General features: G+C 47.2%; 1 protein-coding gene across 5 annotated transcripts in view; it reads right to left on the bottom strand.

Annotated features, from left to right (window-relative positions):
• The window catches only part of SDHC (succinate dehydrogenase complex subunit C), a 26,185-nt gene extending 13,546 nt beyond the window's left edge, over window positions 1-12,639 (bottom strand). For 4 of the 5 annotated variants that reach the window (XR_003997682.1, XR_003997680.1, XR_003997681.1 and 1 more), the window contains exons 1-4: window positions 12,541-12,639; window positions 3,755-3,811; window positions 1,952-2,053; window positions 902-963 (exon numbers count right to left, since the gene is read on the bottom strand). Coding sequence is in view for 2 of the 5 variants with exons in the window: in XM_030542315.1 (XP_030398175.1) it covers window positions 902-963; window positions 1,952-2,053; window positions 3,755-3,811; window positions 12,541-12,560 (241 nt within the window). In the remaining 3 variants the exon portion in view is untranslated. The remainder of the gene's footprint in view (window positions 1-901; window positions 964-1,951; window positions 2,054-3,754; window positions 3,812-12,540) is intronic. The other variant, XM_030542317.1, reaches the window with a different exon arrangement.

The following is a 12,639-nucleotide window of genomic DNA, read 5'->3' as shown; positions in this document are numbered from 1 at the left end:
GGTACCACTTACATATGGCACACATGCAGGGCACCGGGTCTGACAAGGTACAGGACTCTGGACAGTAGTGCACAGAGCCCTGCACGGATACACTTTATATCTGCGGATATAAAGTGGATATCCAAGGAGCTGCAGGGCCAGTGACCAGGCCCTGTACCGCAGCAGTGAAAGCAGCAGCATGTCAGGCCACCACTTGCAGGAGTTGGCACCCAACCTGGACAGGTCAGAGGATCAGACTGTACCACCCCAGCCCTGCCCACTGCTCACCAGCAGCTATCCCTCATCCCACTAGTGTGGAAGCCTGTTTCCAGACAGGAGACACACACTGCTGTAAGGATGGGACAGAAGCATGCAAGCCACTTGCATACACTAGGGACCAGGGACAGCTGCCAGTTAGCTTGGTGCCCACCCCAATGATCAGGATTGGGGGCAGTACAGCCACACCAGAGGAGCTGCCCGGGCTGGGTACTGGCTCCTGAGAGCAGTGGCCCAACATGCTGCTGCTTTCGCCACTGCGGTTCCTGGCCCAGTCTCTGGCCATGGCCCTGCTTGTCTCACTCATTGTCACTAGAGCCCTGCAGCTCCACAGATATCCATGGATATAAATTGCGTATCCATGCAGGGCTCTACCAGTGTATGTGGCAAGACACAGCTTGCAGAAGGAAAAGAATGAGATTAGGAGCAATGGGTATTTATTTGTGCAGTCAGTACAGCCCATTACAGATCCCAGCTGTAGCAACTACAGCAGAGACACTCCAACTCCTTGCCTTGAGGACGAGGTAATCAACAGAACGAAAGGCAAGTTGTCTCAGGATTAGTGACTGCAAATGGAAGCTCTCTATACTGATGCTGACCAAGGCCCATCTACTCCCGAAGGTACCTGAGGCAGAGAATCACACACCTGCACTCATTGCAACACCAGTGCCACGGTGGCCGATGGACATCATCATAGGCAGAGACCACCTGCAAAATAACAGACCTTGTCAAAAAGATGAGTCACTCATGGAGTGTGGGGATATGCAAACAGAACATCTGGGGTGTCTGAAGCATGCTAGAGGCGAGATAGTCAAGGGAGAAGCCTGAGGTAATGTGAGGGTGAAGGACAGGCTGGAAGCCTTCCAGACAAACTGGGAACTCACATAAAATTGTTGAGAAGGGGCGCAGAGGCATGACCAATCTATTCCCAGATCGCTCTGTGCTGCTGGCTGTGTATTTCTGCACTCAGAATTATTCAAGGAATCTAGCCAGAAGGAAAATGGGCAGGGAATTTGCAGGGGTGGCTCAGGAATGACAAACCCCACTGGCAGGAATCCTGGGAGGGAGAAAGCCCATGTTTGCTGGGAGGATTGGGGGAGAGTGCAAGGCTGCTGCTGATTCAGAGGGGTAAGGCAGGATTCAGGCTCCCAGACACACATACAGAAATGAGAAAAATCCCAACACAACAGGAAATTCACCATAAGAGAATCAGATCATGGAAACAGCCCAATGCAGAGACACTGAAGAGGTGTGCTCTGGTGGCCTCACATGATCCCCTTCCTGTGCCTCAGGTCACCCTAACACCCTTTGGACTTGGGTTTTTGGGGGAAATAATCCTTTGATCCAGTCTAGAGCCTTCCATCACAGACATTAGAGGGCTCTGAAGACATTAACTAGGGCTCACAACCCCTTGAGGTGGGTCAGTTTCATTATTGCCATTGCAGAAATGAAGAAACTGTCACCGATGGGAAAGTAACACTCCATCGCTCAAAGTCTCCGAATGTCTATGACAGAGCTAGAAATACAAGCCAGGTCTCCCACTTCTCTGCCTCAACCACAAAGCAGGTGCTCCCTGACGACTAAAGGGAACATACAGAGTTCTTTCCACATGAAGGGGAGGATGCAGAGGGTTAAGTCCTCTGCCAGACTCTGGGATGTAACCCCACAGAGATGCAGACGCCTCTGGAGTTCTTACTTGTAGATGGTGATATGAGGGGACATGGGACGGTTCGACTGGGTATTTTTATCCCAAAATTGAGCCATCTCCTCCTTTGCTGCTGTTCCCATGGGGACCACGCTGGAACAAAAGGAGAGGTAGGAAGTCAGAGGAGTAAAAGGAAGAGCAAGAGAATTAAGTGACTCAGATTTACCCTGTGCCTGCAGAACATCACTGTCTGAGCAGGGCTGTTCCAGGTCCACAGGGCAACACCAGAGGGGCATTTCACCTTGCATAACTGTACATCCCATGAGAGACAGCTCATCCATCTCCACATCAGCACAAGTCAAACTGACCACACACAATGCCCCTCCCACTGAGCAGCTTTTCGCTCCTTGCAGTTTTATCCTGAAACAGGAAAACTACCTGAACCATGGGCACAGTTCTGAAAATGGGGCCAGCTCATAGCTGCCCTGCAAGACAGCACCTAGAAAAAGAACTAAAGGGCAGAATAAACATGACATCAGGTCTGCATGAAGCCCAAGGAAGATGCAGTGAGGCCATGAGTAAGAATGGAGATGCCAGGGAAGCAGGCTTCTGACATGAATTCATCTCCTCCATTCCCAGCTCATCGAGGAGTTTTTATTTATTAAAATTGTTAAATCCATTATAGGTGCCATCCAGTGGTCTGGGCACCAAGCCCACAACTTCAAAATTACAACTTTAACAAGGACTGCCCATAAATATATCCACATCAACCCACCCTCCTCAACCAAAAGGAGAAAGATAGGCTTCACAGCAGGTTTGGTAGGGTAATAAAACTGGGCCTTGGTGGACTTGTGGGTGGAGGGAGAGTTCCAAACTAGAACCCCTAACAAAAGCTGCCAGCTCAAGTACCTCTGCTGGTCTCAACTGCAGTAATGCAGCACGGAGCTCTTGAAAAACAGGAGGTGACACAGTCAGGGGCAGCTCTCAGCATTTCATAATAAAACTAGGATGGTGAGACAGTGCTGTGCTCAGTTCCATACTGATTTCCCTAGTTCTCCCAACCTGAAAAGCACCATCCACAGCCGAGTCAGACTATTAGCTGTCTGATAACATGTTATGCAAGGCTGATACCATGCAACCTGCTCTTTACTGCCACAGTAATTGCACATTGTACCAAAGAAAGACCTTGTAATTTCATGTTCCTGAGATAACTCAGCAATTACTCTTACAGCTTGATTTAGCCAAAAAAAAAAACAAAAAGCAACAGCTTCCCTCGCCCCCCATTGAGCCCAGCTGCGCAGCTTGCATGGAGGATTTCTGTTGTTCATACCTTTGTTAGGTATAAAGTTACTGTGTACACTGCACTGCAGCTTACGCAGAATGACAGCAGTGACGGGCAAAGCATAGGGATGCAACATAGTGGCTGATGCACCTGTACGGCACGCAAATCCCAATCAATGCTGACCCCATAAGAGGCGCTCTCAAAGTGAGCCTGCTTTTATTCCGGTTACACTATTCTAATCCAACTGCGTTTGCACATATTCATCACTGACACCTTCAACAACAGCCAGGGCCAGGATTAACACACACCCCAGCCTCCAGCCAGGAGTTTATTTTATCCCAAGATACAATTATTCCCTCACAAAAGAAACAGCTGCAGGTTATTTAACTAGTCACATATTTATCATGTAATGACATAGTAAATACCCTGCCAACACATGGCACCTGCCAGATATCTGAATGGTTAGAATTAATAAGCAGGTAGAACATGCACAGGCAGTGAAGTCTTAGAAGGGATCCTTTAGGGAGAAAGGAATTAATCCCTTTACTCTCAATAAAGCCTCAAAAACTCACTGTCGCACAGAAAGGCTGGGGCCGAGCCGAGTCCACAGGCAACGCTGACCCACATGTCTGCAAAAAAAGAAGACGGAAAGAGCTCTGTGAATGTCGGCTAGACACTGAAAGGGGTAAATGCACACAATACAGGGGCATTTTTATAACCAGGAGCAGAGGAGACCACAGTTTAATGCCTGATGTTTTAAGAGTGAGCCTGGGGGATGAGGAATTATTTTTAACACCACTTGTAACGCTGAGCCTAGCTGTTAGACTCTCCAGACTCTGCCCAAGAGTTCTCTCTTTATGATACCCTGTAATTACCATACTGAGCTGTAATACCCTGCTAATAAGACAGGCATAAACAGTACTCTGCACTAACAGCGAGGCTAATGCAGGCCATTCTTCACCCTCAGGAGAAGCAATTATCAGGACTGGGTGGTAAATGTCCCAGAAAGGCGTGCCTGCCAAGCACTATGAAAAGATTTAGTTCAGTCTACAGCTCTTCAAGCCTCTGAAATAAAGAAATCACCAGCTTTCCTCTTAAAAGCTCTTTTTCATTATATTGTTTCACCCCTGCCATTCATTATTCTCTGAGTGTTAGTGAGAAGGCAGGTCAATGTCATGGCCCAATGCACACAGTATTTCAGGCACATCAACACTGGAGGTGGGAGATAAATAAGGTTTTTATGGTCCCCAAAGCAGTGGGAGCCATTCTCTACAGATCAATTGCAGTAATTGTGACTCTGACATTCAAGGGCATTTCTCCAGCAAGAGGCGCAGAGCCAGGCCTCCAATCCAGCCACAGCTCAAGAGTTTGCAGATGTGGGTTGGAATCTACAGCATCCGCTCTCTCTCCCAAGTTACTGTCAAGGACAAGGCACAAAAGACAGCACTTCATTTCCTGGTGACATGATTAGAATTAAGTGTATAACAACACTCCACATTTTCATCTACACCACACTGACAAACATTAATTAACCCTCAGATGCATGCAGACTGCATCTGCTCCAGCATGTCAGGAAATCTCCCACTGTTTCATTAACACCAGTCCGTAAACACAGTGCTGGTATTTTTAACCTTCCCCCAACAGATCTGGAGGACACAGTGGTAAAAACATCTGGGTACCAGACCCTCAATAGGGCGTCATAGCTTCACTGACCTCAACTAAACTATAAACATTTACATAAATCGAAGCTCTGACTCCTGGACACCATCTACATAGATGGCAGAAGACAAGATTTTCAAAAAAAATGACAGCATACACAAAATGACAGGGCTGATGGCTCTGCCTTGTTTTACAATTTACTTTAGTGCAGGGACCTTCTTTTTATTGTTTGTACAGCACCTAGCACAACAGGGCCATGGTCCACGCCTGGGGCCCTTAGGCTCTACTGCAATTCAAAACAAAACAACAAAGAAGGGAAAAGAACACACAGTTGTTCAATGACTTGATCAAGGTCACACTGTGAGTTAGAGGGCAGAGCCCGCATTAGCAATTCAGAACCTCCTGTCTCCTGAGATCAATTCACCGCCCCTATTAAGATAAGCACTGTCTGGGTTAATCTAGTTTATGGTGCTCGGTTCACAATGCAGTTCTCTGCAGTGTCTTTCATTATGGAGTTATGGTAATTACTACGACAAAACACGTTCAGGATGAGGGCTTCCAACGTGGCCAGATTCCTCCCCTAATCTCTCTCCAACTTCTGTCAGTGGAAGATTTTTCTAGAAGCTGGAGGCAAACTGAACAAGAAACACAGCTAAACAAATCTGGCATTTCTGCAATGAGGGGAGGAAGGAGGATCCAGAGGCTAGGAAGCAAGCAGGGATTCAGGATTCCCTGCTCTGCCACAGACTCCTTGTATGACCTTGGGCAAGTCACACAGTCTCTGTGCCTCGGTTCCCACCTGAATAAAGGAGATAATAGCCTTACCCTGCCTCACAGGAGGTTGTGAGAATAAACACATTAAAGATTGTGAAGTGCTCAGATATTACAGTAATTGGGGTCATATATGTACCTTGGATAAAAAAAATTAGGAGTGCATTTGGCAGTTTTGGAGATGCAGACAGAAAGCTAGTTAGAAATGTATTTATCAGCAGGGGAAGAGGGTATTAATGTTTGCATCAGCATATGTGCAGAGATTGTGATCAGAGAGCACATTAAAATGCACCCATGTAATCCAACGCAAATGTCACACTACATGCACGGGCAAGTTGCTTCTATTTTAATGTCTGGGCTTAGTCTATGCACATCCAGAGCCCAATTTACCATTGTCCTACATTTTGTGGAGTTGTTTCAAAGTGCTGCACAGTGAGTTTAGAATGCCACCAAAAAACATCAGATTGATAGGAGTGTAATATACTATGCAAAGTGCAGGGAAATGATGAATCAGACCCTTGCTGCTCACTTAGAGCTGCCCGTGGATTCTGTGACAGGAACTGAGTCTATGCACACCTCGGAAAGCTTTCCACCCAAGCCATGTTTCTTTCCATCCATACCACACCAAGCCTAAAACTGTCTTTTAAAACAAAAAAGGTAAGAAAATAACTAGGAAAAAACACCACCTTTGTTAACCTTGATTCCAGTGAGAAAAGGTGTATAAGTAACTCAAGAGGGAGTGGGGGGGGGGGCAGGGACATTAAGACTTCATTTGGTCAAATATTGGGAAGCTGGGAAAATTGAAATTAAAGCTCAAAATTGAAGAGACACTTATTACACAACTAGTGGTAATTCTCCTCCCATATCATTGCCCACCCAACATGCAGTAGATCAGGGAACAGTCTTATGCCTGACACCAACAATACATGCCACAGACTTTCTGTACTGAACCCATAACTGACATATTCATAGATTCCAAGGCCAGAAGAGACGATTACGGTCATCTAGTCTGAACTTTTGTATAACAGGCCAGAGAACATCATCCAGCAATTCCTGCATCAAATCCAACAGCTCTTAGTAAAGCATCCAGGCCTCGATTCTCCACTCAGGAATTACTCCAATGGAGGACTGGTGGTAACAGAGCCACACCTTCTGTCCTTCCCTAGCCCTCTCCTCTACCCTCACACTGGTGTGGAGGAGAGAGAGCCAGCACAGAGAGAATTCCCCACTGGCTGTCTCCTGATAGTGTGGGAGCACTCTGCAGTGTTTATATGGAGCAAAGTGGCCTAGGTAGACCAGAGAATCAGTCTCCCATTCTGATTTAAATACACCAAGCGATAGAGAATCTACCACACCCCTTACAAAGCTGTGCAAATGGCTAATTATCCTCACTTTAAAAAATGCACCTATTTCCCATTTGAATTTTTCTACTTGCAACTTCCAGCCACTGGTTCTTGTATATTTAACTGGACCCATGTGTCCGCTAGAATAAAGAACCCTCTAATAGTACATCTTCTCCCTGCGCTGGCAGTTATAGACTTCAGAAGATGGGGGATCAGCAAGGGATTCCATTGCTGTGTGTTGTGGAATGAACTCAGTGGTGTCTTCAGAGACTATGGATTCAGTTTAGTAGGCTCTCAAAGTGCTCCTTCCAGCACTGTTTTAATGGCTACATTGTCCTTGAGAACGGTGGAGCCATCCTGGGAATGTAAGGGGGTTGGGCCTTTTGAGCTTGGCCCATCTAGAACTTTTGTTGCTTGAAAGAAGCTTCTCATGTCATCCTGGTCTATGAAACCCTGGATCTCAGAGGATCTTCTCTTGCCACCACTTGTTTTTGTTGTCATGTAGCCTACTTTGAACTTTGGCTTTGAGCAGATGTTAGACCTCATGTTCTTGTCCGTCAGAGAAATCATTTTGCCAGTTACAGAATGCTTTTCTCTTCTTTTGAATTAATACTAGGATTTCCTCATTGTTTTTAATCAAGCCAGTCTTGCCGATGAGCGGAATATCCTATGGTTTCAGCATATGCACTGTGAATAGTATTTTTAAGTTGATCCCAGTGCTCTTGAATGTCAATGATGTTGTCAGGCAAGTCAGAGAGTTTCCTATCTTCTGAGGAAGTTCAGTGTGCCATCACCCAGATAAAAATAATCACCAGGCCTAGACGGCATCCCAGCTGAGGTTTTTAAAGCTGGTGGAACAGTGCCCCAGCACAAACTTTGCCAATTCCTTGACAAAATCTGGACCTGTGAATAAATTCCACCTGACTTTAAGAAGGCCAACATTGTTACAATATTCAAGATGGGACAAATCTTTGTGCGGGAACTACAGAGGTATTGCCCTCCTCTCCGTCGTAGAGCAGATCCTTGCCTGGATCCTATTAAACCACCACCTCCCTCTTGCTGAGGAACTCCTCCCCGAATCAGTGTGGCTTCAGAACACCCTGAGCACAACTAACATGATCTTCATGGCACAACAGATTCAGGAGAAGTGCAGACAGCAACACCAGGAACTGCTCATGGCATTCATCGACCTAACCAAGGCCTTTGACTCTATCAATCGTGATGCCCTATGGATGGTCCTGGATAGGTTTCATTGTCCACAGAAATGTATTTCCATCATCAAACTACTCTATGATGGGATGACTGCGCCACCATTTTGTGCAACGGCTCAGAGATCGAACCATTCATCATTCATACAGGTGTCAAGCAGGGCGGTGTCACTGCTCCAACACTGTTCTCCATTTACCTTGATGTGATCCTGATTCTCATCTGCGACAGCCCTCCGGACGGAATCACGATTATCTTATCATATGGATGGCCAACTTCTCAATCTCCTACGTCTCCAAACAAAATTTAAGATCACAAGAACTGGCATCACGGATTCAGTGTGCAGATGATTGTGTCATCTTTGCGTACACAGAGGCCGACCTGCAAAGCACCCTAAATCTTTTTGCAGATCCTATCACAGCTTGGGTTTCTCTCTCAATATCAGGAAAACCAAGGTATTCTACTAGTCCTCACCTGCATAAATTACTCTTCATACTTCACAAATCACCATCAGCAGAGAACCCCTGGAAAATGTGGACCATTTCCCATATCTTATCAGCCACCTCTCCCAAACAGCTGGCACTGACACAGAAATCAAACACAGGATCCACTGGGTTGGTGGATTCTTTGGAAGACTACTCAAATGAGTCTTCAATGATAGGGATCTACAAACAGGTACTAAGATCTTGGTTTACAAGGCAGTTGTCATCCCCACCCTTCTCTATAGGTGAGAGACCTGGGTAACCCACAAACAACATCTCAAGCAGCTGGAGTGGTTCCAGCAGTACTGCCCCAGGAGGATTCTCAGGATCAGGTGGAAAGACAGACGCACTAACATCAGCGTTCTCTCTGCAGCCAACATCAGCAGTGTAGAAGCGCAGATCATGAAACATCAACTCTACTGGGCTGGTCACTGTGTAAGTATGCCTGACATTTGCCTCTCAAATCAAGTACTCGTCTCTCAGTTAAGCCAGGGAAGAAGGGATTGTGGAGGGCAGCAGAAGCACTTCAAGGACATAATGAAAGTACACCTTAAAAAGGGAGGCATCGATCCATCAAACTGGGAGGACTTGAACACAGAGGCATCACACTAAACATCAAGCCATAGCCCACTTTGAGGAGAACAGATGTGCTCATGAGACAGAAGCAACAACGGAGTAAAGAAAGGGCACAACGCTAGCTAACAACTATGTCTCCTCCAAGATTACACCTGTCACTTCTGTGGGAAAATCAGCAGGGCAAAAACTGGGCTCCTCAGCCACTTAAAAACCCATCGATAAATCCCTTTGGCAGACATCATCCTCACACTGAGGGATAGCCAAAGAAGAAGAGTTAGAGACCATGCTCAAGTCACCTCTTAACCTTCTCATCAAATAAACTAAACAGATTCAAATCCTTTAGTCTTCCACTGTAAGGCAAGCTTTCCAGCACTCAGATCACTCTTGAGGCTCTTCTTTGAACTTTTTCCCAAATATTCAACAGCCTTTCTAAAGCAGGGACAACAAAATTGGACACAGTAGTACTTTAGTTACCAGCAACATATTGACATACCACCACAGACTACAGTGAGATCAACCTTCATCTGTTAAAGGAAACCAGAACTCCTGTCTACCAGAGCCAATGTTCATCCATTCCTAGGGCCCTACCAAATGCACGGCCATGAAAAACGTGTCACAGACTGTGAAATCTGGTCTTTTGTGTACTTTTACCCTATACTATAGAGATTTCACGAGCAAGACCAGCATGTCTCAAACTGAGGGTCCCAATCCAAAAGGGGACTGCAGGGGGAGGGGGATGTTGTGGTATTGCCACCCTTATTTCTGTGCTGCTGCCTTCACAGCTGGGCAGCCAGAAAGTGGCGGCTGCTGGCCGAGTGCCCAACTCTAAAGGCAGCAGTGCAGAAGTAAGAGTGGCTATACCATACCATGCCACCCTTACTTCCACTCCTAGCCAGCAGCTGTCACTCTCCAACCACCCAGCTCCGAAGGCAGCACCAATGCCAGTAGCTGCGCAAAAGTAAGGGTGGCAATACCATGACCCCCCAATAACTTTTGAAGAAAAAACACACACACACAATATACCCTTTTGGGGCAGGACTCCTACAGTTACAACACCATGAAATTTCAGATTTAAATATATGGAATCATGAAATTTACAATTTTTAAGATCCTATGACCATACAATTGACCAAAATGAACCATGAATTTGATAGTGTCCATATGACACTGGCAAAGGTACATCATCATTCTGCCACACAGTCACTGCAGCAGTGGCAATAAATGAGAACTCAGTCACAGATATATTTGTTGCTCAGCGACTTACCCTGTGTTGGTTAGTACTATGTTGTGATACCTTTAAAGACGATCTGAATGCGGAAAAGTGCTTGTCTTTTGCAGGGACTGTGGGGTATTTGGTTTTTTTCCTAATTTATGACCAACGAGAAAGGCCAAAATAATTATACTAGTCCAACCATAAGAATATAAGAACGGCCGTACTGGGTCAGACCAAAGGTCCATCTAGCCCAGTATCTGTCTACCGACAGTGGACAATGCCAGGTGCCCCAAAGGGAGTGAATCTAACAGGCAATGATCAAGTGATCTCTCTCCTGCCATCCATTTCCATCCTCTGACAAACAGAGGCTAGGGACACCATTCCTTACCCATCCTGGCTAATAGCCATTTATGGACTTCACCACCATGAATTTATCCAGTTCTCTTTTAAACGCTGTTATAGTCCTAGCCTTCACAACCTCCTCAGGCAAGGAGTTCCACAAGTTGACTGTGCGCTGCATGAAGAACTTCCTTTTATTTGTTTTAAACCTGCTGCCTATTAATTTCATTTGGTGACCCCTAGTTCTTGTATTATGGGAATAGGTAAATAACTTCTCCTTATCCACTTTCTCCACATCACTCATGATTTTATATACCTCTATCATATTCTCCCCACCCCTTAGTCTCCTCTTTTCCAAGCTGAAGAGTCCTAGCCTCTTTAATCTTTCCTCATTTGGGACCCTCTCCAAACCCTTAATCATTTTAGTTGCCCTTTACTGAAAGCTAGTGCCAGTATATCTTTTTTGAGGTGAGGAGACCACAACTCTACATAGTATTCGAGATGTGGGCGTACCATGGATTTATACAAGGGCAATAAGATATTCTCAGTCTTATTCTCTATCCCCTTTTTAATGATTCCTAACACCCTGTTTGCTTTTTTGACCACCTCTGCACACTGCATGGACATCTTCAGAGAACTATCCACCATGACTCCAAGATCTTTTTCCTGACCCATTGTAGTCAAATTAGCCCCCATCATATTGTGGGTATAGGTGTCTTATACTGGGTTATTGTAGCTGTGTTACCTAATATCCTGGGACCAAGGTGGGTGAGATCTGAAAGAGAGCTCTTCTTACACTCCAAAGGTCCTCTCTCTATCACCAGCAAAACTGATCCAGGGAAAGATATCATCTCACCCACCTCATCTCTCTTATATGGAGACATGTTATTCCCTTTCCTATATGGGGATAAGTTACACAGGTATAAATGTATCCACACTGGGATGGTTTACACCACATTGCTAAACTAGTACAGTTAAAGCTGTACAATGTTTGTGTCAACACAAGCCTGCACTCACAGTTCTAAGATACAGGGTCAGGCTACACAGGCATCTGCCAGCTTAGTTTAGACAGTGCAAGGTGACCATAAATGTCTAACTTCGCTCTCCCCACATGCCACATGAGAGTGAGGGGAACCGACGATGCTGTTTAGGGCCTTAAGGATCTTTTGCTTATTAACACCGCAGAATTTCCTGCCCTTACAGTGCTTTGTGTTTCAGACAAGCCTGTTACGGCCTCGCCCCGGCAGCGGGAGTCGGTCAGGCTTCACTGCAGGTCACCGAGGATGTTGCCTTGGCCTAGTTCCGCGCCCCTGGAGGCAGGAGCAGCTCCGCTGCAGGTGACCGGGGGAAGCCAGGGGCAGGGTCCCAGCGCTGCCCCGAGCCCTCCAACGCTTCCACCCTGTCCAGAAGCGCAACCACATCACAGGCCGTCACCGGCCCGCCCGCCACGGGGCTCTCTACTGCACGGCCGCCATCCCCCTGCCGGGCCTCTCCTTCCTCCGCCCGCCCCGCCACCCGCCCCGCCGGGACCCCTCCCGGCCCGTCCCGCTACCCGCCCCTGCCCCGCCGGCCCGCCCCGTCCCGCTACCCGCCCCTGCTCCTGCTCCGCCGGGCCGCCCCGCCGGGACCCCTTCCGGCCAGTCCCGCTACCCGCCCCTGCTCCGCCGGCCCGCCCCGTCCCGCTACCCGCCCCCGCCTCCTCCTGGCCCGTCCCGCTACCCGAGCGCCCCACAGTCGCCAAATCTCCAGGCTACCCCCCCCCACGTCACCTCAGCAAAGCAGCCGCCATTTTGAAACGCTCCGACGTCCGGAAGTGACCTCAGACGTACAATTTACGTCCGCCGGCCCTACTTCCGCTCCCGGCGGGG

This window comes from Gopherus evgoodei, chromosome 24, assembly GCF_007399415.2.
Source record: "Gopherus evgoodei ecotype Sinaloan lineage chromosome 24, rGopEvg1_v1.p, whole genome shotgun sequence".
NCBI lineage: Eukaryota > Metazoa > Chordata > Testudines > Testudinidae > Gopherus > Gopherus evgoodei.
The sequence above is the reverse complement of the archived record's forward strand: the minus strand, read 5'-3'. Positions and strand labels throughout refer to the sequence as shown.